General features: G+C 36.8%; 1 protein-coding gene across 2 annotated transcripts in view; it reads right to left on the bottom strand.

The window, feature by feature from the left end:
* Positions 1 to 25,674, bottom strand: part of HNMT (histamine N-methyltransferase) — a 52,767-nt gene extending 27,093 nt beyond the window's left edge. Inside the window, exons 1-2 of one of the 2 annotated variants that reach the window (XM_004032604.5) lie at positions 24,683 to 25,674; positions 19,066 to 19,118 (exon numbers count right to left, since the gene is read on the bottom strand). In XM_004032604.5, coding sequence (XP_004032652.1) covers positions 19,066 to 19,118; positions 24,683 to 24,819 — 190 coding nt within the window. In that variant the 5' untranslated portion in view covers positions 24,820 to 25,674. Of the gene's footprint in view, positions 1 to 19,065; positions 19,119 to 21,845; positions 22,181 to 24,682 lie in introns of those variants that run through there. The other variant, XM_063694802.1, reaches the window with a different exon arrangement.
* Between the last annotated feature and the right edge of the window lie 608 nt (positions 25,675 to 26,282).

The following is a 26,282-nucleotide window of genomic DNA, read 5'->3' as shown; positions in this document are numbered from 1 at the left end:
GGTTGCCAGGGGCTGAGGGGTGGATGTGAAGGGGTGGAGCATAGATGATTTCGGGGACAGTAAAACTACTCTGTATAATACTGTAATGGTGGATACATGTCATTATACATTTGTTTAAACCCGTGGAATACAACACCAAAAGGAAACCCTAAAGTAAACTATGAGCTTCTAGTAATTATATGTCAATGGATGTTTATAAATTGTAGCAGATTGTAATTCTGGGAGGGAATATATATATAATGGGGAGACAATGCATGCTTGAGAGCAGGGGTTGTATGGAAAATCTCTGTACCTTGCTGTCAATTTATCTGCAAACCCTAAACTTCCTTTAAAAAACCTTTCTTTAAAATAAAACAACAATGACAAAAATATTTATTTTTATTTTTTTGAAACAGTCTTGCTCTGTTGCCCAGGCTGGAGTGCAGTGGTGCAATCTCGGCTCACTACAACCTCTGCCTCCCAGGTTCAAGCGATTCTCCTGCCTCACCCTCCCAAGTAGCTGGGATTACAGACACGTACCACCATGCCAGGCTAATTTTCATATTTTTAGTAGAGACGGGGTTTCACCATATTGGCCAGGCTGGTCTCGAACTCTTGACCTCAAGTGATCTGCCTACCTTGGCCTCCCAAAGTGCTGGGATTACAGGCGTGAGTAACCACGTCCGGCCAACAAAAAGATGTATATAATCCTCTTGCCTGTTTAAAAAAAGGGGGGGTCAGTAGTTCAGATCTGTCATATTATAGTCTTGTTTAACCATTTAACATTTAGTTTTAAAGTATTATCTTTTCTTGAAACATTCACCCATGCTGTTTGCTATCCATCATCACTCAAAGTTTCTTCTTCCTTTATCTTCCTTTCCTGGCCATCAAGAAGTTTACTTTCTCAATTCTGTCCCTACTAGCAGTGCTCTTATTCAGGTCAAGATTATTCACATTTGGAATACTGCAATAATATCCTAAAAGGTCAACCTACCTCTGTTCTTGTATTCCTCAAAGCACTTACCATGATAACCATGTTAAACCCTGCTAAGCAAACCCATCACTTCCCTGCTTAAAATCTTCTAGTGACTATAAAATGGATGAAGGTCAAGCTTCTCCACTAAACATAGACTATCTGGCCTGGTCCTTATTCTCATCACTCACAGTTTTATATTCTGAATTTTGCGGCTCCAGGAGCCCTGAATTGCTTGCATTCTACCCTCTTTCCTTTATGTACCATCCTCTCCCATGCTTTCTCCTCTGCCTAAAAAGGTCTCCCTCACTTCTTCACTTCAGCTGGCTAACTCCTACACATCTAAAACTCTACCACTCATAGCTGGTCATCTTAGTGGTCTTTCCCACAGAGCCCAGAAACAGCATGAGAATCCTCCAGACACTAACTACCTATCAATTGACTGGAATTGGCAACACAGATAAAACACGCTTGTCTTTCCTGATCTAAATTATTGCTCTTCTTCATTTATATGATATACTAGCAAAGGCTTGCTTCCAACAAGTTTGTTAAAAAGAACTAAGGATACTTAAATGCTGGATTGAATAACTGAGCTGATTTGATCATTAATCTTTGCAGGCATATGAGGGGTTATTATACCCTATAGAACCATAAGCCATCAGTATAAGAGATTCAAAGTAAAAAAAAAAAAAAAAAAAAAAAAAAAAGTGGCCATTGTCCTTTCTAACTGAATCCTTCAGAGCAGGACCCACAATGTTATGACTATGTTCCAGAATCAGGTATGAAATGCCTTACAAATGCTTTCAGAGAGAACACAAGCCAAACGAATGTGTCAAAATAATGGCAGAAAGTAAACTAGACTTGAGTCAAATAATTCAGAAATTCTCAACAAATTCAGGGGTAAGTGAAAAAAATGTGGAAGCAGCTATCTACTTTTATTGTACATTGCAAAACTTTCTAGGAATCTTAAACTTGAGATCCAGAAAATGGCATTTAAGGGGAGTAGGGCAATACATGCTCAGTTTATAGTCAGTCTCTTCCCACATGTGACCTCTCATGACCATTGCTTGGTCATAACTCTGATGATTGAAGGCTACTTATTTTTGACCTCCCTAAGGCCACCAACAGCTGTTTGGGTTAACAAAAGCCCTATTAAGAAATGACATTAAATGTTTCTCCCTAAAGAAACAAAAGCTACAGCATTTTCTGTGACAAATAGAGAAATAATTTTGATGATTAAACAAACTCTATTCAAACATAGTATTTTCTTTCTTTTTTTCTTTTCTCCCCTTCTGTGAATAGCAAGGCAAATTAATGATTTTTCAGTCTGTGCTTGTGATGATGATGTAACTGATTTTCTCAATTGATCCCTTGTGTGTAATTTTAGCAAAGCTGGGCAAATCCAAGTATGTATCAGCATAAATCAATGGGATACACAGCACTTCATTTCAATATACAATGTTTAGAAAGATATGCACCAAATTCAAATCAAGAGTTATCTAATGGTGATAGAATTATAGGTTATTTTTAATTCTTTTTTTATCTATAATTTGAAATGTTTCTATAAAAATTTATTCAAATTAATTATTTTCGAAGTGTTTATCTTCCAATTAGAAAACCTTTCTGTGATGGTTACTTTTATGTGTCATCTCTACTGGGCCATGGAGTGCTCAGACATTTGGATAAACATGATTCTGGGTGTGTCTGTCAGGGCATTTTTGGATGAGATTAATGTTTGAATTGGTAGACTGAGTAAAGCAGACTGCCCTCCCTCATCCAAACAATCCAAGACCAGAAGAGAACAGCTTGAGCTGGAACTGGTCATTTCTGGCCTTCAGACTCAGACTGAAATATCAGCCTTTGTTGAGTCTCAAGCCTTCAGGCCTGCTGGCTTTGAGACTAGAACTTACACCATGGGCTCTCCTGGGTCTCCAGCCTACCGACTGCAGATCTTGGGACTTGTCAGCCTTCATAATCATATGAGCTAATTCCTTATTTTACATATTAAGGTATATATATATAAATTGTATTTATATTATATATATATATATAATCTTGTTGGTTCTGTTTCTCTAGAGAACCCTGACTAATTACTACAGGTCTAAATTTTTTCTTTTATTATTTTGTATGCAAGTGACTATTCCAAGGCATTTATCAACATATATAAAACAACTCAAATTAACAACAATTTGGCCTTTAGCTTACTGTAATCATTTAACCTCTCTACGCTAATTACCATATTTACCACTAACACTAGTACCACATTTACCATTATGTATCTAATTAAACATCTTTATTTAATTTTAATTTTTTTTTTTTTTTTGAGATGGAGTCTCACTCTGTCGCCCAGGCTGGAGTGCGGTGGCGCGATTTTGGCTCACTGCAAGCTCTGCCTCCTGGGTTCAAGGATACTTTATAATGCAAGTTGTTCTCTTACATCCTGGAGGCTTACATTTGGTTTTGTAAAATCATGTGTATTTGATTTTAAAAGGCATTGCTGTATTATAGTAAATGTTAGTATACTGAAGATGTGACTATACCTTATATCATATATGAACTTTATCTGGTGACTCAAAGAACTGGTCTTCTGAGTGGGAGACTTTCTGTTCTGGGCAAGTGCACTAGTAAAAGAGGCTACAAAATGAAATTTTTATTGCTTAAAAAATATGGATAAGTAGGTAGACAGCTGGTTAGACGGATGCATGAATGCATAGACAGACTCACAGACTGCTACTAGTAAGATAGTTACTTGGATGACTAGAAGAATAAAAGTATGTAGGAAAGAGAGAAGTCACAACTTGGAAAAATAGGTTTTCTGGGTGCTCTGCTGTTACATTTAAAAAAGCATGTTTAAAGGGTAAGATGTGAAGATAGGCTGGAAGGAAATCCCTAACAAAAGCTCTACCAACCCTCTACTCTTTAGCTAGCACATTATGTGAAATCCTATTCTTAGGACACGGCTTTAAATTAGACATACACTTCCACTTGCATTGTTGATGGACATACATTTCTGCTATTTGAGATCCCAAGGCAGTGAAGGGATGGAGTTAGAGTGGTTTTATACATTCTTAATCTTTTTTTTTTTTTTTTTTAGTTTCGGTTCCTGTGGCACTGCCTTTAGCACACACCAATTTTGTCCATGCACATTTTAGGCAGATAGTGAGAAGCTGAGAGTCTTACGTGTCATGTCTCTTCTATCTTAAGTTAAACTGGTCTGTCATTATAAAATTATAATCCTAGTTTGCTACTATTCAAAGGCAGAGAATAGAACTTCATGACATGATTGCTGGTATATCAAATGTTTTATTAATCACATAATGATTATAATTAACTCATGCCAGCCCTAGCCAAATGGCCCAATCTTTTTATTTATCCTTATAGTGCTACCAGAATTCTGCATGCTTTTGATAGGGTATTTAAATCTCTCCTGAACTCATTTGCTCATCTACAAAATGGGAAAATATAACTCAGTCACTCCTTACATCATATGGTAACTTTTAAAAAATGTTATTTTTATGATTTTTTTAAGTTTAATTTCCCTATGTCAAACTTATCAACAATCTTTGACTGTAAAATCAGGACAACTGATTAATGTAGTTAATTACCTCAAAAACTTAATTCCAATATTTACTTATTGTTCAGATTTCGAGATAACCAACAAGTATCAAAAATCAAAGCCTGAGACTAATTTGGGAATTTTGCATGCTATAATGTCTTTCTTTCAATCATACATCCACTAAGGATCCATTATATGCCAGGAAATGCCCACTGTTGGGCTTATAGAGATAATTTCTTAAAAAGTTAATAGGCACATTGACATTGCTCAAACTCATTAATAATCAAAGAGATGAAAATTAAAATGGCAATACAATATCACCTGATGCTTGTTGGACTTGCAAAACATCAGAAAGCTAAAGAATGCTAAGTGATGTCAGGGATATTCAGATAGAGAAACTTCATCCAGGCCACTGAGAATATAGACTGGAGCAGCCACTATGGGGACTAATTTGGTAATACTTATTCGTATTAAATATATGCATAACCTATGACCCAGGAGTTCTGAATTGAGAATGTAATAAAAATGCATAATCCAAAGAAATTCTCACATGGGTGGATAAGGAGATACTGAACCACGTTCACTACAGCATTGCTTGGGATAGAAGGGGGTTAGATGGAAAGTTATAAGGCAGAAAAACTGTGGTGGATGCACAACACTCAGTATTATGTAACAGTCAGAATCCATAGATCAGATCAATACTTAGCAATACGGTAATCTTCAGGGTATAGTACTCCATGACAATGCAAGAAAGAGTAATATATTGAGGGAAACCAGAGTAGGTCACCTCGACATCTGCCTCTTTGACAAGAAAATTGTTTTTGAGCTAAAGGCAATTAAGAAGCAGCAAATGAAAGGAAAATTTTCCCTATCCTCCTGCTCTTCTGCCTAAGGGCAGGATATAAATTCTCCTTTACTGGAGACAACTCTAAACTCTTACCGTCCCAGAGACAGCACCAGAGGAATCTGCAAACAAACTTACTCATATTTTCCACCCATATATTTACCTTCCCACAGTTTCCCTCCCTTGGAAGCCTAAAATAATTTTCCTTTGTCCTGTCATTTCCCCACAAATTTATTGTTTTTTGTTAAAGATGCTCTATGAGCCAGAGTTCCAAACCACTACTTCGAGTTACTTTTCCTTGGAGTGTATCCTGTATGATGAGCACTGCACGTTAATAAACGTGTTTGTTTCCCTCTTATTAATCTATCTTTTGTTATAGGGACCCATCCCAGCTAAGAATTCATGAGGGTTGAGGGGGAATTTTTTTTTTGTTCCCTACAATATATATTGTATACACTATATGTATATTGTATAAAAATATACAATAGGAGAATAAAAATGTACAGATTGGTAATGGGAAACATAAAACACATTAAGTGCAATAAATTATAACAATGGTATAATGGAATTCTTCAGGGCAAACAGTGAAAATACAAAGGCAGAGTTAGTGACTGTAGTGAGGACAGGGGAGGCTGAGTCCAAGAAGAAGAGCAGGAAATACTTTGTGGAGGATGTGGAGGATATACCCCTTGGGCAAGTCTGTGTATTCTACTGTTAGCTCTCTTCCTGGTTTTGGGTCACTTACTTTGGACTACTTTAGGCTCTAGAACTTTCTCTATAATGAGCAACTACATAGGTTCTGCATGATATTTATGGATGAGGCTTTGTGATAATAGGAAAAAATCATGCGCTTCAGGAAAAATCCAACCTGGGCTTGGAGATCGGCTCCACCGTCTATTACTTGATGAAATGCATCTTAAACCATCTGAGCCTCAAAATATCTGAACCTCAGCTCTTTCATTTTTAAAGGAAGTCCCCACAGAGCTTCCATTAGAATAAAATGTGATTACATATGTCAAGTGGCTAGCAAAGTGTCTGGAAAATAATAAGCCTTCATAACACTTAGCCCCTCTATGATTCAGCTTCCAAAATAGATAGCACTTAGGCAGTTCATGTTATTACAGCATATAAAGGGAAAGAAAACACTTTTTATGAAGCAATATCGATGAGCAAATTTTTGGAAGCTAGCTGGCTATAAATTTCTTAAAAATTTAATAAATTTTAGTTTAATGAAAACTGGTTTTCTAATCAGCTGAATTGTGGATTTTTTTTTTTCACTCCTGTGTAATTTCCTACCAAACAGAATATGCTGGCCTTTTGATTTGGGGAGTTAATGAAAACTGAATTATTAAAAATCTCCTTCTCTGCAAATCTCAATTTTTGGTACCACCCTGTCCCTCAGATCTGCCACAGCTATAGAATTAATTCCCATGTTTCCATTCTGGGCTATGTCGAGTATTTTACTTAATTTTAAAGTCAGATGTGTTTGTGGTTATAATATCCTGCGTTCACACAAGCTGTATTTTAAATGCATCACACTTACATTCAATGAAGGGCATATAATTGAGATCTCTGAATGTGGAACTTGTTAAGTTCAAAAACAAAAAGCAGTGTCTCATTTTCCAGACAACTATTCTCCACTCCCTGAAGTTCAAGGATACGTTTAATAAGATAGCAGAGGAATGTTGCATTTTTTAAGATCCAAAGGCATTTAATTTAAAATGGAAAAAAATCATGAAAAGAAAAAATTAAGGCTGGGCACAGTGGCTCCTGCCTGTAATCCCAGCACTTCGGGAGGCCTAGGCTGGTGGATCACTTGAAGCCAGGAGATCGTGACCAGCCTGGCCAACATGGTGAAATCTCTACTAAAAATACAAAAATTATCTGGGCGTGGTGGCGTGAGCCTGTAATCTCAGCTACTCGGGTGGCTGAGGCACGAGAATCACGTGAGCCTGAGAGACAGAGGTTGTGGTGAGCCTAGATCGCGGCACTGCACTCCAACCTGGGTGACAGAGAAAGACTCTGTTTCAAAATAGTGATAATAATAATAAGAAGAAGCCTATAGAGAGACAAAACAACCCAAATTTCTTATTCACTAGAATTATCCTATGCAAATGTGTGGGTCTCTCTGTCCTTTTAAATTGCATATGTGTAAAATGGGTGTAACATGGTTTATGTTATAGGGTTAGAGGTGTTGTAAAGATTACAGGCATTATATGGAGATAATTTACCACAGTTCATGATATATAGTAATTACTCAAGAAAGTGAAGTTATTATACATTACTTCAACAAATATTATTGAGCACCCACTAAATGTCAGTCAGGTTCTAACCATTGGAGATGTAGCAGTGAATAAAACACGCAAAAACACCTAATTTTACGGATGGTGGGAAGTCCCACGGAGAAAACCAAAGCAACAAAGAAAGGGGAAGCTGCGGTGTGAAGACTTTGCAATTTTCAACTGTGTGATCAAGTAGGCTTCATGGAAAAGATGACACTTAAAAGAGGATGAAGGAAACTAGGAATGAGGGAAATGCAGATTTGCTTTCTAAACGGGCAGCTCCAAATGGCAACTCAGAAGAGCGCTCATCATGGATCCTCATGCCTGGCTTGTCTTTCTGACGGGTGCTACACAAAATGAAACACGAATTCCGCTTGAGAACCCTAGAGCTTCCCCGAATGAGACAATCTGCAGGTCAAGAAAATAGGGGATTAAAGACTGTGGCCATATCTCCTGCCATTCGATTTCAGCCTATCCCTGCTTCATTTCTCATATCAAAATATATATCATCAGCAGGAAAAATTTAATTCTATTACATGTTGCATTAAGATTATTATCATTTTTCTTCCCTCTACTAGAATATCAGGCAGAAAAGAAATGGTTTCTAGGAAGAGCGATTGCTCATATAACTCCGTGCTTGGAGATGAAAAATAATTTCAGGTGTGGGTTTGCAGCCAGGGAAAGAACAATCTGATTGTGAACTGCAATATGAAAGACAGAAGATTCCTGACAAGATCCTTTCTTTTCTTTACTTCTCTTTTTCTCTCTCTATCTTCCTCCAACACCCTGGGTACCTCAGTATTAAAGCAGTTCTGTCTATATGAAAATATGAGTATAAAATATTAAAATAGCTGTAGAGTTTCAAGAAGGGGGTTATAAATATAAATTCTTAGTCAAAAGGGTGTTGCCATTTGTTTTCATGTGTCTTCTGGCCCTTGGCCCAGGAAATCTACTGCCTGAGGGTTTTGCGACATCAGGAAGTCTAAGAAAAGTCATGCAACCAAAATGTTCTACAAAACACAAACTTAGAGAAAATGCTTCAAAGGGTGCTGAAGACTGAAATGTACAGATATTTGATGGAAAACTCAGAAAAGATACAACAAATACCTCAAGAAACAGAGGATAGCCACCATTCTCTTGATCAGCATCATCCTCACTGTCCTCAGAGCTGAACTATACTCGGTGCTAGGCACTGAGAATCTATAGGCTCTGAAGAAAAGCTCTGCTAATCTACAACATAGCTGGGATTGCTCTTTAAATATTTGCACAGGTATAAAACTGTTACAGGACCGGGCGTGGTGGCTCACGCCTGTAATCCCAGCACTTTGGGAGGCCAAGATCGGAGGATCATGAGGTCAGGAGATCGAGACCATCCTGGCTAACACGGTGAAACCCCGTCTCTACTAAAAAATATTTAAAAATTAGCTGGGCGTGGTGGCTGACGCCTGTAGTCCCAGCTACTGGGGAGGGCGAGGCAGGAGAATGGCATGAACCTGGGTGGTGGAGCTTGCAGTGAGCTGAGATCGCGCCACTGCACTCCAGCCTGGGTGACAGAGGGAGACTCTGTCTCAAAAAAAAAAAAAAAAAAAAAAAAAAAAACCTGTTACAGGTGAATCAAAATCTTCTGAAGAAAAACTGTCAGGAAAACACACTTGTTGGAGCAGTGCTTTGGGCTTCAGCTGTTTAGCTAAAGGAGATGAAGGAGAGGCCGGGGGTCTTAGAAGTCCTTACCATCATCTCTCGTATATAAAATTATAGTTTTGTTTTTTTCTCTCTCTGGCTAAAAATTAATAATGCAGAAAACTCAGGACATAGAGAAAGGTAAAAACTAGAAAAGAAACATCTCACTGCTTCCTAAACTTTTATTTTTCTCCATTGATCAAATCAATTTTTTTCTTAGTCTATCTAGGTGAGACTATTATGTATATAAATTATTTTGCCTTTCTCTTGAGTGTTAAACTATGAATATATCAAAATTTATTTTAATGTGTTGTTTGTAGTGGCTATACTATATTCTCTTAAATGGACATGTGAAATAATTCATTTAATTATTAATCTTTCATATATAATATAAGTAAAATAAAAGTATGGCCAGGCGTGGTGGCTCACGCCTATAATCCCAGGACTTTGGGAGGCCAAGGTGGGTGGATCACGAGGTCAGGAGATCGAGACCATCTTGGCTAACAGGGTGAAACCCCGTCTCTACTAAAAACGTGGTGATGGGCGCCTGTAGTCCCAGCTACTCGGGAGGCTGAGGCAGGAGAATGGCGTGAACCCAGGAGGCGGAGCTTGCAGTGAGCCTAGATCACACCACTGCACTCCAGCCTGGGCGACAGAGCAAGACTCCGTCTCAAAATAAATAAATAAATAAAAGTATATATTTATGTAAAATTCATTTATATTTGTATTTATATATACTTTATATATGGAAATATATATGGATATATTTTATATGTGAATATATAATTTTACATATAGTTTGTCTTGTATAACATAAATTATACTTTATATATTATGTACTATATATAACACATAATATATAACTATACTATATAACATATATGAACTATGCTATATATTATACAATTTACTATATTATATAATATAGTATGCCTATATAGTATATTATATAAGAATATTATATAATGTATTACCAATTATATATATTATATATTACTTAAATGTAATATAATAGATTACCTATTTTATGTATACTACCTATTATAATTATGTAATATGGAATATACTTTATACTATATATTATATAAGACTATTATATAATACTAAATTATATAATTATACTATATTATATAATCATATGTATTGTATAATACTATATTATATAATCATATGTATTGTATAATACTATATTATATAATCATATGTATTGTATAATACTATATTATATAATCATATGTATTGTATAATACTATATTATATAATCATATGTATTGTGTAATACTATATTATATAATCATATGTATTGTGTAATACTATATTATATAATCATAAGTATTGTGTAATACTATATTATATAATCATATGTATTGTGTAATACTATATTATATAATCATATGTATTATGTAATACTATATTATATAATCATATGTGTTGTATAATACTATATTATATAATCATATGTGTTGTATAATACTATATTATATAATCATATGTGTTGTATAATACTATATTATATAATCATATGTGTTGTATAATACTATATTATATAATCATATGTGTTGTATAATACTATATTATATAATCATATGTGTTGTATAATACTATATTATATAATCATGTTATATAATTATGTAATATATTACAGTTAATATATACATATATAACTATAGTATAGTTAATATATATGTATATAAATATACTTAAAATTCACTATCGTTGGTCTCATATATAGTTTTAGATATTTTGGTATTGTGAGGAGACTGAAAATGAGCCATAAATTTTTGTACAAAAATCTTACTTTTTTAAGTTAATTTCCATAATGGGAATTAATGATTGGAATAAGACTCTTGATCTGTGATGATATTTTTAAAAACAGTGATAAACAACAATAACAACCACCACAAAAAGCTCAAGTCCAAGGGTGGCAGGTGCTCAGAAAGGATGCAGGCTGAGGAACTGTAGCACAGTCCTAGCAGCCCTCCTGGACTGGCAAGGCCAGGCCAATTGCTGGAGCCCTGGAGATGGGGGGTGGGGAGGCAAGGTGGGATGTCCAGGAGAAAGCACTGAAGCAGTATCTGGGGCTGTGATAATATGGAAGAAGAGTAGCTGTTTATCAAGAATTTCAATATTTTTAACAACCAGCAGGGCCAGGCCAGGGCATGTTAGATGAAAATCAGAACTGTTCTTGCTATATAATGCCAAATTACTTTCAGGGAAATTTTAATTTCATACCTTTACCTTTTGCACGTGAAAACTTCCATATCACTGTAACCTCATCAGTATTATATGTTATTGGCTTTTTAAGTCTTTTTGAATTATTCTTAGCAAACATTTGAACTTTTCTTTAAATAAATTTTTTATATTTTGAATAAAATATATTATTAGCTAATTAACCAAATATTTTTTCGTCATTTCTCTCAGATTGTTATTGTTAATAGAGATCAAGCTGAAGGAGACCCAAGGAATTGATCTCAATCCCTGCAACCCCCCCAATCCCCTTCAGGCATATATTATTTGGTTCACTATCTATAAAATAAAGATAACAACAAGTCACCTACACCAGAGTTGCATGACTGTGTATATTAAATTGCAAAGTTTTATACAGCATGACTGTCAAGAGGAAACTTATTCACTGATTAAGAGACTGCAGACCAAAATGGCACAAAAACTGGCAAGATAAAAAATTTGCCCTTCAGCAAAATTACAGATAAACACATGCCATGGACTTTATGTAGATTGCAAATAATCAAAATTGGGAATGGAAAACACTCAAACGTTAACAACAACAAAACAAAATAAGAACCTACCATACTGCTTTTTTTCTATTTTACCTGTTTAAGCCCATTGCTGCATTCTTATTAATTATAAGGCTTTAGAACTAAGTTTATTTGCTTTTGTAAGTATACAGTCATTTAATCTGCAATGATAGTTTTGTCCTCACTTGGTTCATTATCCCTTGTTTTGCTGTTTCTAACGTTATTGAATTAGCCAAAACAATCTTGTTTACTCTGCTTTTAATGACAATCACTCCAGTGTTCTAACACTATGCTCCCTTCTCTTGAATCTGTAACTTATCTGTCTTTAACAATAGCTCAATGCTCACTGAAAGTTTTAAATACAATACAATGGGGTAAGCTATTTTGGTAAAATTATTTATGAAGAATACTTTATTTTTTAATCATATATTTAACAAATGCCTTTAATAAAATGATGCCCCAAACTATAACTGTGTTTATGTAAAGTAGTTCTAAATCTTGTAGATTAGTTTATGATTATAATCTATATCCTTCTGGTAAAGGAGTTAACTGCTATGATGCTGCATATAAGTACTAGTTTTTACTCATTTTTAGTTATAAGCAATTAAAATCCATTCCCAAAGTTGTCTGCAGGTCTAGAAACCCCATTAGAATACCACTTCCTCAATACAAGAAACATGGTAATAGCCACGCTACTCCGAAAAAAATTCCTACCTCTTTTCTAGAAGGTGACTCATAAAACAAGATTTCAAGACTAAAAGCATGTTTGACGGCCCAAACACACAAGAAAATCAGTGCCTAAGTCCCTTCCATAACATGTCTGTAAAGTATTTCTCCAACCTGTGCTGACACCACTAGAATGACTTTTTACCTCCCAAGGAGTGGTAGTTATTTTCTATTTATGGACAGGTTGTTGTTTTTTTTTCTTTTTTGAGATGGAGTCTTGCTCTGTCCCCCAGGCTGGAGTGCAATGGCCCGATCTCGGCTCACTGCAACCTCCTCCTCCCAGGTTCAAGAGATTCTCCTGCATCAGCCTCCCGAGTAGCTGGGATTGCAGGTGTGTGCCACCATGCCCAGCTAATTTTTGTATTTTTAGAAAAGCCGGGTTTCACTATGTTGGCCAGGCTGGTCTCAAACTCCTGACCTCAGGTGATCGGCCCCAGTCGGCCTCCCAAAGTACTGGGATTACAGGCGTGAGCCACCAGGCCCAGCCAACAGGCTCTTACACTAAGCCAAGAAATCACTCGCTGAAGCTTTCAACCATTGGCGCTTTGAGGGCAAATATTCTATTGTTTGCCCATCAGAAAATATACGAAAATGGCAATAAGCACAATCAAATTCTTTTTTCCAAGCAAAAAATACCCAATTCCCTGTATTTTCTCACACATTTTAAGTTTGTTGATCTGTACTGTTGGCTTACTATGGATCATTGGTAAACATTAACCTTTGCTTCCTGCCACCTCCTAGTTTCTAAACCTGACACACTGGATCTTCCAGTTCCTACTTGAATTACATTCATTCTACTGCCATCCAATCAGCTTAAAGTATTAAGCTTCTGTGTTACCTTAACATGTTATTTATGAAAGGAGACAAGGTTAATAATCTGATAAGGTTAGATTTTCAAATAGCTAGTCATTGCTAAGTACCTAATCTCTCCTGTGAAAGGAAAATAAAATCCTGGGACTCCAAACTCACTATGTTAAAAGGAAGAGTTACACTTGAGAACTGGGTCACACAAAAACTGCCTTCCCTTTTGTACCTAAACAGATAGGTGCAATGACAGAAGGCCACTATTTCTCCATGTGGCCCCCCTCCTTTTACATATAACATGTGGATTCAGTGAGTACTGATCAAACCCTCACAAGAAAGTGACCACTTATCTTACTCCCTACCCTCCCTATTTTTTTCTTTCCTCCTTCTCTCCTGCTGCTCTTCCCCCTTTAAATATTGAAGCCCTCAAACACCTCTTTGGAAAAAGCACAGATCACAGATGCTACTGCAACCTATGTCTCTTTTTCTCAGTTGCATCCTCAACCTTGGTAAAATAAACCTCTAAATTGATTGAGAGCTGTCTCAGACACTTTCTCCTTTACCAGGTTAAGAATTAACTATTAAATCTGTTTAGTACAATTTGTTGGACTGGACTAAAGTCAAGAGATCTGGGTTTTCTTCTGCCTTGATGGTCCCCAGGTTTCTTATTTGTGAAGTGAGAGTGTTGATGGTCTCTAAATTTTCTTCTAGGTTTTAACCTCTGTAGAAATGCTGGTGTCTATATGCTGCAGAACAGGAGACCCATCAAACTGGTCTCAACATATGTCAGAAAAATTATTACAAAAAAGATTATGAGGGTTGATAACACCTGTATTTCATATATGAGTTGCTTGAGTGGGTTAAAAAATTTATCTATAAATGTATATACAATTATTGGTATAGCAATGGTATAGTGGTTGAGTTAGTATACAATAGGTTAATGAAAATAGAAGTAGGAAGCTGGATTAAATGTGATTATTTGAGTTACAGCTCTGTCTAACTCTTAAAAAACTTTCTGGCATTTGAACATAAGAACCAAACAGTGGGACAGATAAAATGATTATCCTTTAAGCAGAGCCCAGAGCAAGTAGAACACATTGGCCGTGACTGCTTTCTGGAACATGTTTTCAGGTATAAATATATGCACTGTAAATTAATAGCATTCTCTCTTACCAAAAAGAATATGGGTTTCTTTTTTCCCACGTACCATCTAGCATGAAGACAACACTCATTAGAAGTTGAATAATAATGAAAACCCCCATCAAGAGGTTTAATTTAAGGAAGCACCAATGTTGATGGACCCAGAAGCATGTTCTATGAGATTTAGAATATATGCATTACTCTCAAAACCTAAAAACAATTGCAGAAATTAACAACATGAATACTTCAAGACCCTGAATAAAGCAATTCTGGCCACTCATTTTGTCTCATTAAAGCACACAAACTCATATACATGAACATACATGCATAACTTTACACTTCCAAGTTTGGTCTCTGTAAAAGCTACATGGTCTGTTTTTCTGTTCATGGTTTGTTTTCCTCTCTTTCTTCCTACTGGGTTCATATAATATTTATTTCATACATTTTCCTAACATTAGAATGTGTAATCTATGGATAACAGTGTTATTTACCAGTTATAATTTATTGATATGGTAGATGACTCAGAGTCATCTATTTCCTTTCTTTTGAATTTCTCAGAGCCCTAATAATTGCTTGGCTTCTAAACTGAAGTGCCAAGCACCTTTGCAAAAACCTCACATTCTCTCTTAAACTGTGAAAACTCTTTCCATACAAACACCAGACTCAAGAGGAGAGGCTAATCGATAGGGCATATGTGCATCCCCTCCCTGCTCATGTTTCTGAAAAAAATCAAATAGACCACCCCCCCCCCAAAAAAAACCATGAGATTTAAGTGGTATAAAAGTAGCAGTTTCATCTAGGAAGGCTTTTAGCTGGTTTGCTTTTGTGTGTTTTTGAAGCACGGTGGGAGAAGTGGTAGCACCATTATGAATGCTTAGAGAATATTTGCACCAAAGCCATGTGCCTATCTATCTGCGCAAACAAGGAAAGAAACTTGAGGTAATAAAACCTGTAAACTAAGACAGAAATGGGACCCTATAAGATACATTACAGGAGCTGAGCACAAAGGAGTGAACAGGATCAATGGCCTCATTTGCTAGGGACTGGAGTTTAATGAATGATTTGGAAGGATACTCAAGCCACGGGACAATACAAAACTCTCAGGCACCCTGTAGATCATAGACTATGTGGGGAGACCATTTCTCTAAGGCAAGGATAGAAAGTTCCTTGCTGTATAGTAACGCGTTGTTCTGCCTGATGCTTATAGTCAGGCCATAATAGGTGATTAGATAACCATCTCCCAGTTGCTACATGAGCACTCAAACTAACTGAAGTAGAGTGTTCTTTCCCCTCAAAACACTGTTCTTTCAAGCAACAGACACCTAGACCTAGGGATTTTAAATGCATTGCTTTTGATTTCATATAACTTAGTTGGGTAGTGAAAGCTAAGTATATATAACTTGAATTTTTCTTGGGGTTTTTCTTACATTTCTGATTGATTTCTTATGAAAAGTGACCTTAAAGGGCACCCACATTCTCCCCAAGGTGGAGTTTGTTATTAATACATTATTAGGGCTCAGTCAGAAGAACTCCAAGAGTTGTTCCCTTTATTTTGTTAAGTTCTCTGTATTAGCTTCCATGTGCACCTTTATGTAAGGACTCACTGTGCAGGCCAAATGTTCCTTTCTCTAGATAGCTTATAAGCATCTGGATAAATTTGCATTAGAAATTCAATTAACTTTATATTAAAAGGTCAATTAACTTGGCCATGATAGAGATTGTTTTTAATTACTTTTTCTTGTAGGCCTTCTCTTCTTGTCCAAGCACAAGTGACACTATCAAATGATAGTCTCATTGCCTGTTGGTTGCCTGAAACTCATATCCAAAACACACAGGAAATAACTGTCTTGGTTAAATGAATTAATAAGACATTCTTTAGACAATTCATAACTATTATAATTTTGGGGACTTAAAGTATAACCAATAATAAAGTATTTTAGCTTAAATACCCTCTATGGTATTGTTCATGACAATCCCCTTCATTGTCTGTCTTTGTTGGTTTCTATTTTCTTGGTGAAAGATGATAATAAAGTAAAATGATTTTAATGATTAGTTCTTATTACACTATATCATAGTGTATTTCATGAAAAATTAACAAATAATGACATTAAAAATTAGTGATCTCTGTCGGGCATGGTGGCTCATGCCTGTAATCTCAGCACTTTGGGAGGCCGAGGCAGGTGAATCACCTGAGGTCAGGAGTTCGAGACTAGCCTGGCCAACATGGCGAAACCCTTCTCTACTAAAAAATACAAAAATTAGCTGGGTGTGGTGGCAGGTTCCTGTAATCCCAGCTACTCGGGAGGCTGAGGCAGGGAGAATTGCTTGAACCCAGGAGGCAGAGGTTGCAGTGAGCCAAGATCATGCCACTGCACTCTAGCCTGGGCAACAGAGCGAGACTCCATCTCAAAAAACAAACAAAAAACAAAAACAAAAAATCAGTGATCTCATTTCATTAGAGAGCTCTTAGTTATCTTTGTGTTAATATGAGCCATAGTTCAACTCATTCATGGGGCACTAGAACACTTATACTTAAGAGGTTCAAGGGATTACCACTTGGCATTAAGTTACAAGTGACAATAGTATCCACTTGATATCAAGTTGTAACCATTACTGAACTATCACTCAGACAAAAGAAAATAACTAAAGATAAATATATAAATAATATATCTACATATTTTATATATTAATGCATTAACCCAAACTTCCAGATGACTTAAAAATAAAGCAAACACTGTTCAGGAGTTGATATGAGGAAAAGTCTTGAGATGAAACTTATTTTACTTTTGCAGAAGGGAATAGCCTTCACCCTCCAGGAGCAATAAGAATGTCCTAAGCACTTTGTAAATGTTACCTATATCACTCTCACTACAACCTTATGAGATAAAATTCATTGTTCCCATTTTACTGATGTTTAAGCCAAGATCATAAATTTCACTGGAGGCTAAGTTACCTGTGTCCATCTACCTTTCCAGACTTTAAATTTTCCCCTAGAATGAAAGCACTGGATCTAAAAGTAATGACACTATAAAATGCCTATAAAAGGATGCTTAGGGCTGGGCGTGTGACTCATGCCTGTAATCCCAGCACTTTGGGAGGCCAAGGTGAGTGGATCACAAGGTCAGGAGTTTGAGACCAGCCTGGACAAGATGGTGAAACCCCGTCTCTATTAAAAATACAAAAATTAGCCAGGTGCGGTGGTTGGTGCCTGTGATCCCAGCTACTCAGGATGCTGAGGGAGGAGAATTGCTTGAACCCGGGAGGTGGAGGTTGCAGTGAGCCAAGATTGCACCACTGCACACTTCAGCCTGGGCGACAGAGTGAGAATCCGTAAAAAAAAAAAAAAAAAAAAAAAAAAAAAAAAAGGTGCTTAGGAGTTATCTGAATGCTAGAGGTAATTCTAAGCATTCAGTTTTGGAACTGAGTAAGAGGAAGGGAACAGATTAGGCCCATGCCACTCAAAGAATGAGTTCACAAGAATGTAAATTAACTCTGTCACTGAGCACATTTTTCCCCATGGTGAGACTTTCTCAATGAAAAAAGCTGTGCATCAGTTTATATTCCAGTGCACATTTCTTTTTTCTTTCTTTCTTTCTTTTTTTTTTTTTTTTTTTTTTTGAGACGTAGTCTCGCTCTGTCACCCAGGCTGGAGTGCAGTGGCGCGATCTCGGCTCACTGCAAGCTCCGCCTCCAGGATTCACGCCATTCTCCTGCCTCAGCCTCCCGAGTAGCTGGGACTACAGGCGTCTGCCACCACGCTCGGCTAATTTTTTGTATTTTTAATAGAGACAGGGTTTCACCGCGTTAGCCAGGATGGTCTCGATCTCCTGACCTCGTCATCCGCCCACCTCAGCCTCCCAAAGTGCTGGGATTACAGGCGTGAGCCACCGCGCCCAGCCTCCAGTGCACATTTGAAATCTTCACATGGACCAATAACAGTTTGAAAAACAGTAACCAGTCCATGAACAAGGTTTTAAGTGGCACAAACTTAAGAAGCTTATTAGGAGATTTTCCTTTTCTGTGAGTATTTTAATCATTTTGGATAAGAGTTATCCTTAAAGTTATCCTATTTGATTTTTCATCTATCAAAAGAACAAGTCACATCACTTATTCACAATAGAGATAGTAATGAAGGCTAATGTCCTAAACCCTGTAAATCTATGGGGGCATTAATGTTAGTTGAAGTCATATTGCTAGTTTTAATAAGCCGATCTCTTCCAAAAGCAAAAAAAAAAAAAAAGTCTTCCTAAAAAATGAACAATATTGTCATCACACAGCATAATGTTTAAAGTGAAATATGAACTTTAAAAATATATTATTCATACCTGCACCTCCGCCTATGCTTAGAATCTTAATTTCTGATTTTGTGTCTCCAATCCTGAAAGAAAAAAATTATGTAGTTTTAGAAAAATGTGTTAGGTGCTTTGTGAAATCTGATTATCTAGTCTAGTTGAAGAGAACAGACTAAAAATACAATGAATGAAAACTAGGCCAACATGAAATGTCCCAATTATATCAGTTATATTGCCATCTTTAGAGTATATTTCAAAATATAGGTTTTATTCATTAACAATCTTGAACTGGGAGAATTGGAAATGGCAGTATGTACATATCAGAGGTACAAAATGCCATTTGTTTGGTTATGGTTTGGAGAACAAGAACAGAAAAAGTGGAGTTTTGAGTCTAGTCATATAATAAGCCACTCGTCGTAGATAAAGGAAAGGCTCAGCTGGTTCCCACTATCTATAATGTCTGCCTTCTTTCCTCCCCCTTTTTTTAACCTTCCTTTTAATGAACAAGTGTTCATTAAACATGCATTATGTGTATTCTATCCTAGGCATTAAAAACACAGATATCACTTTGCTCTCAAAATGAAATGTGAGATAATAAAGCCCGAATTATGATTCAGGTACTAGAAATAGAGTGCAGTGGACAGATTGGGAAATAAGCCAGTAGGACTTGCTGTTAGATTGATGTGAAGAGGTCAGAAAAAAATATGAATGCACAGTGACTTCCCTGTTTCAGGCTTGGATGACTGGGCAAAGGGTGATGCCAAAAAGGAAGCTGAGAAATACACTTTGGCAGCAAGCTTATGTTTTGTCAGGGCTTTTAAAAAAAATAAATATGAATTCAGCAGACATTTGGATTTGCAAAATTTAAGCTGGGAGGAGAGAAATCAGGGTCAATGATGTATTCTGGAGAATCATCATCATAAAGTAATGGTCAGTGCTAGAAAAGTGGATTCCATCACCCAAAGATATTGCAGAGTTATAGTAGTAGTGGATGGTGATGCAATACCAACTTCTAAAGATCACTGGATTGTGAAGAATATACAAAGAAGACAGAGAAGAAAAGAAATAAAGCACAGAGAGGTACCAGAGTAATTGGAGGCAGAGAAAGCCCGTCGTCATGGCAAAAGCAGCAGAGTGTACTACTTAAAAAAGGAAAAATTTCCATCGAATTTGGCAATACGAGTGTCTTTAGTAATAGCAGTTGTAAAAGAAGATTGAGGACTGAAGTCAGATGGCAATGGGATTAAAACTGAGCTCAAAAATGAGGAAGCAGATCTAGAGTCTGTTGAAACAGGGTGAAAGAGAGAAGGAAAAGAGACTACTGCTGTAGGAGAACCATGAAGGGAAAAGGATGGTGTTTGTTTCTTTGGACTTTGGGATGGCAAACAAAACTGTGTTTTGTCTACAGTGCAAAAGCCTGCTTCGTCACAGGATGGGAACAAAAATTGAAGTAAGGTTCTAAAGGAATCTTGCAAAGTCTAGGGTCGAGAACACCTATAAATGATTTGCCTTCTTCAGTTCTAATTATCCTCCAACTCATAATCCTGAGTCCTAACACATCCATTTCTATCTACAGCTTTTGTTCATTATTTAAAATGCTTACATCTATGACAGCATAGGGAGGCTATGAAGCAGAGCACCCAAGTTGAAATCCCAGGTTACTGTTACCTTGAGCAAGTTATTTGACATCTCTGTGAAGTAAGATAATAATATCATCTCTCTTGTAGGATTATTAATAACTGTTTCTAATTCATGGAGAAGTTGTGAGGATTCAATGATTTAATTCATGTAAATCTCTTAGAAATGTATCTGCACATGACAAGCACTCCACATATATTAGCAATTATTATGATTCTAGGTACATGTAAGTGATTTATGTGAATTAAATCTTTGAATCCTTGAAATTCCTCTATGAGTTAGATACTATTATTCATCCCATTTCACATATTATAATGACATCAAATAATTATTGAAAACTTACTATTTTCTAGCCAAGGATTTAAATGTTCTATATGCAACAACAATAACCAACTTTACTATTTATAGTTATTTACTATAATTTTTCCTGCCCCCAAGCCCTGCCCCACCATCTACCCCCAAATAGGGGATTGAAGAATTCCTCTATAGGGAAACAAATCATCTCAGTGATAAAGTTAACATGATTTTATATCTGAGGATCTCCCAGGAAAGAGCTGAGTCCACACTCAATTATTCAGTGAGCTACTCACTCAACAAACCCTGCCCTGATTTACACAAAGAGAATCTGACTACCTTTTAGTGCCTCATTATTTGATTGAATAGAAAACCAAGGCTCTTTAGGTGGTTGGGGAGCTGTCTAACATAAGAAACAGAGATGGAAAGAGGCAGAGAGAGCAGAGGAACATTTTGTAATGAATAAGAAGGTATTACATCTGGGAATGATGAAAAGAATGCTATAGAAAACATTCTTGGAAATTAAAAATATAATAGTAAAAAATTAATAGATGGGCTGAAAGAGGAAAGTTGTAGCAAACTGGAAATATAAGAAAATTAGGTAATCAATCCAGGAAGTATTTGATGAATAAAAGTTCCAGAAAAAGAAAACAGTGGTGAAGAATGATTACCAAAGTTCCTCATAACTGAAGGATCTGAATGTCAATTGAAATAGCCCAGGGAGTACCCATAAAATGGGTAAAAAGGAACCATTTCACAACTCAGTATTTTAAAATTTCAGAATACTAGATGTAAGAAGATTCTAAAAAGTTCAAAATAGGGAAAACAAAACACATAGCAATGTAAAAGTTATTCCACATGCCAAGGATGAGAATTTTGAATAGCATTTGATTTATTTTTTTCTCTTGTTTGAGACAGGGTCTCACTCTGTCATCCAGGCTGAGAGCAGTGTCTCAATCATATCTCACTGAAGCCTTGATCTCTCGGACTTAAGTGATCTTCCCACTTCAGCGTCTGGAGTAGCATGTGCATGCCGCCTTGTTCGGCTAACTTTTTCACTTTTTTGTAGAGATGGGATCTTGCTATGTTGCCCAGGCTGGTCTCAAACTCCTAGGGTCAAGTAATCCTCCCGCCTCAGCCTCCCAAAGTACTAGGATTACAGGCGTGAACCAACACATCTGGCCAGTATTTTATTTGTTAACAGCAATTCTGCTGTCTAAAAGACAGTGGAAAAGTACCTTTAGATCTATTATACAAAACCATTTTCAGTATAGAGTTCTATATCCAGTCAAACGATGAACATAGAACCAAGGGATTTTTAAACATACAAAGTCTCAAAAAGTTTACCTCTCGTTCACTCTTAAAGTTCTTAAAGAATTGTTCAGGAAACAAAGGACGGAGGAAACAAAGAAAAGAAAGGCATGAGATATAGAATCAGGGAATCAAATAATGGAGAAAGAAAATGATTCTCAGAAAGTGAAATAAATTCCCTCCTTAATAGTTGTATAGCAGGCCAAAGCAGATCTTCCTAAACTGAAAAAAAGAACAGAGGGCTTCAGAAAAGTTGTTCCCTTGGGGTAAAATAAACAGATTCCTTGATATGTTTGCATATATTGAGAGGAGATTAATATATCTGCTTGGGGATCAAAATAGTAATAGGTACATGGAGAACTAAGAAAAGAAACCAAAATCAAGGCAATAGTCAACTCTAGGGAAAACAAAAAGTTGTACGTAAAAGGAAATATAAGCATAGTCGAATATATTGCTCAATTATTAAGAATATGTACATAGGCAAAATAACATAAACACTCAAATTATTTAACCAAAATTTTGACTACATATAGTGACATGATAGGGTGGGAAATATGCATGCTTACTTAGCTATTTTAATACAGCGAAATGAAGAAATAGAACAATAACATGTTATTTTGAATTATGAAAGAAAATTCCATAAATAACTAAAAGATTTCGAAGTGCTGAAAGTGGTTGCTTCCAGAGAGTGGGAATCAAGAATGGAGTGGGTGGGGTTTGTTATAGTCCCCACCCACTTTAGAACCATTTGATGGTTTTTAGAACCATTTGATGTTTTAAAATATGGCATGTCTTGCTTTAATAAAAATTTAATAGGCTCGCTCCACACTCAATTAGCACAGTGAGCCACAAACTCAACAAACCCTGCCCTAACATACACAAAGAGTATCCTAATCACATTTTGGTACTTCATAACTTATAGACAACTCTAAGTAACAATTTTAAAAGTCCTTCAGCTAAATCTTATTTCAAACACTACCTTCAGGAAAAAAATTACTTTTGAAATAAATGACACTGAGTCTGATCATTCCTAACTATATACTACTGTTATAAGACAAACAGTGTGCCCTTAAAAATTCTTCAGTCTTTCACAGATTTTATAATCTTTCCAGTTAGATTTAAACTTTGAAGATAAGGAAGGGGTCATTCATCATCGATTATGTTATCTCCATCCACGGTACCTCTTCAAACCAAACTGTGTATGGCTGAAGAAAACCAAGGATCTGGTAAGCTACAGACATGAGCAAATACTTTTAGTACTGAAAAAGAATTGAGAAATTAACTCATTACCTTTAACTTTAGAAATGAGCAAAGAAACCCAAAGAGGTTAGCTATAATTAGTTCCTAGGTAAGAAGTTCTCTATATTTGCTATTTGCTTTGATGTTTGCATCCTTATCCTATTACATATTAATTTTTAATATATAATATCCTATTTTTTGAAAGCTAACATTTAAAATCTGAATCATGTTAAATAGAAAAGGAAATAAAATTTTATGTACATCTAATAATGCCTGCTCTGGTCAGACATAGGTACTGCCCTGGTGAAAGAATTTCAGGCCTGCAATAGAGAAATTCAGCAAAAGATAAAATACCACTTTCCTTTGCTGTTTGCAAATTGGATCCATAGTCATTTCTTCCCAGTTTTCCATTATTATTTCCTGAAGTAGAATGAGTTACAGCAAATCACCCCCAGATAGGTGATTTGATTATCTTTAGCATGTGGAATCTGTTACTCTCATAATGCTTATCAGCTCTGGCACAAATTGAACACATTAATCACCCAAAAAAAAGAACTCTGCAAGAAGGATAGGAACCAGTGAGTTTCACTGATAATGGGAAAATGGTTCTTTTTTTAAGGAACACATTGCTAATATTAAGCTGAAAGAAAAAGACAATTTTGGGGAAGAGAGAGTGATAACTATAACAATGGATAAGGAAAATTAATTTAAATGGATATTATGAGAACTGAGGCACTCAATCCTCAGGGCAAATTGTACTTTGGCAATTATTTATATTTTATTCTAATGAAAAGCATACCAGACTCCCTTTGGGACTTTTTTGGGATGTAAAATTTGGAGGAGGGCTGAAAAATCTGAGTTCGAAGATTAGCATCTTATCTTTTCCCAAATGAACATGGATTTGTGCCTTCAAATGGTTAACGCTTATCTCTATGCAGCTGGAAATACAACACAAATGGGAGCCTTTGAGTGTTCAAAGCAAACGTGGAACCAAAGCACTGCAGGAGAAAGGCAGGGCAGGGCAGCGAGGAGGGGACGAGGGGGAGCTGCTATCAGTAATTCGCCCTTATCCCTGTGCCCAGCCTGCGAGGCTGAGCGAGACCCATCTATCACTGACGCACAGCCAGTCTGAGGCTTGTCCCTTTGACAACAACGTCCCTTTTGTTACCTTGCTATTATGCCTGGCAGCTTCTTGTCCATGAATTCCTGCATGCACTGGTGTTCCGTGGAATGGCTGAGAAACCTCCGGAAAGATTCAACATATTTCCCGTGGTCAGAAAACAAGCTCCTCATGGAAGATGCCATATTTGGTTTTCTGAGAAAGACAGAGCAGGAAGCAAGGTTTAAGTTCCCCTCCTTCTCTTCCCAGTTCCCTCTTTCTTTCCCCACCCCCACCAGTTTCTATCCAAAAAAAATGCTAAGCTTGTTTTGAATTTAACATGCCACAAAGGCTGGCGTGCAGAGCTCATTACTGAGTCAGTATTTGAACAGGACTTTGCACTGGTACTTTAACCCCTACACGGTTGTTTTGTAAGAAATAGAAGTATTAAGCAAGGCTGTAAATCCACTGCTAAAACTTTTCAAATTCCTGAGGTTGAAAGGTCATAAAAACAAACTGTGTTCAAATCACTTCCTGTTTTGTCAGCAGAGCCACAAGTAAGTTCCAAGTGGGAAAGTGACTGTTCGAAGTGGCAAACACCAGGATAAAGAGGACAGCTACACAGCACTCTCAGAAATCTACAGCAGTGAAATCTTTAACGAAAGACTGTCATCTGCCTCTGTGCTTTCTACGGGATTGTTTTGGGCCTTTACATTCCTCAGCACTTGAATTTTCAACTTATCTGCTGCATTTCTTCAAATGCTGATTTGTTGTAACTCAGAAATTATCTTAAAAGGAAGTCACGAAGGAGGAGCCCAAGAACTCGTAGCTAGAAGGTGTCAGAAGCTGCATTTAGGGGAATGAGAGTGGTAAGAGAAGTCTTGGAGCAAGAGTGCAGGACACCAGGGTAAAAGTGCAGTCCATAGAATCCTTCCCTAAGCGCGCTGAACACGACGAGGTCATAGATACTTCGCTTGGCTGGATGAGCCTTTGGAAACCCAGTGGTGTCCCCACCAGAAGAGCCAAAGCTTCAGAGTACCCACACACAGTCTTTTTCCTGGGAAGAGGTCTTTAAGAAGGTCATCCTTTATCTAATATTGGGTTGTTAATAATAGCATCCAACTCACGGAGGAGTGCTAAGGATCAAATGAGTTAACTCATATAAGTCTCTTAGAAATATGTCTGCTTAAACCGTCCCTTCTTCTAATTGAGTTCCCAAGCTGCCCTCTAAGCATTCAAAACACTTCTCAACTCTCTTTTTTTTTTGAGACAGAGTATCGCTCTGTCACCCAGCCTGGAGTGCAATGGTGCGATCTCCACTCACTGCAACCTCCGTTTCCTGGACTCAAGTGATTCTCCTGTCTTAGCCTCCCGAATAACTGGGATTACAGGCACCCGCCACCACGCCTGGCTAATTGTTGTACTTTTAGTAGAGACAGGGTTTCACCATGTTGGCCAGGCTGGTCTCGAACTCCTGATCTCAAGTGATCCACCCTCCTCGGCCTCCCAAAGTGCTGGGATTACAGGCATGAGGCACCATGCCCAGCCCCCAACTCCCTTTTATAAGTATGTTTTGTTCTCACTATTCTTAGAGCCAGTGCTTTTACCCTGGGGGAAAGTGGAATATCTGGACAAGCAGATTGCCATGGATGACTCTGCCCTTAATGAA

Source organism: Gorilla gorilla, chromosome 11, assembly GCF_029281585.2.
Source record: "Gorilla gorilla gorilla isolate KB3781 chromosome 11, NHGRI_mGorGor1-v2.1_pri, whole genome shotgun sequence".
Classification (NCBI taxonomy): Eukaryota; Metazoa; Chordata; class Mammalia; order Primates; family Hominidae; genus Gorilla; species Gorilla gorilla.
The sequence above is the reverse complement of the archived record's forward strand: the minus strand, read 5'-3'. Positions and strand labels throughout refer to the sequence as shown.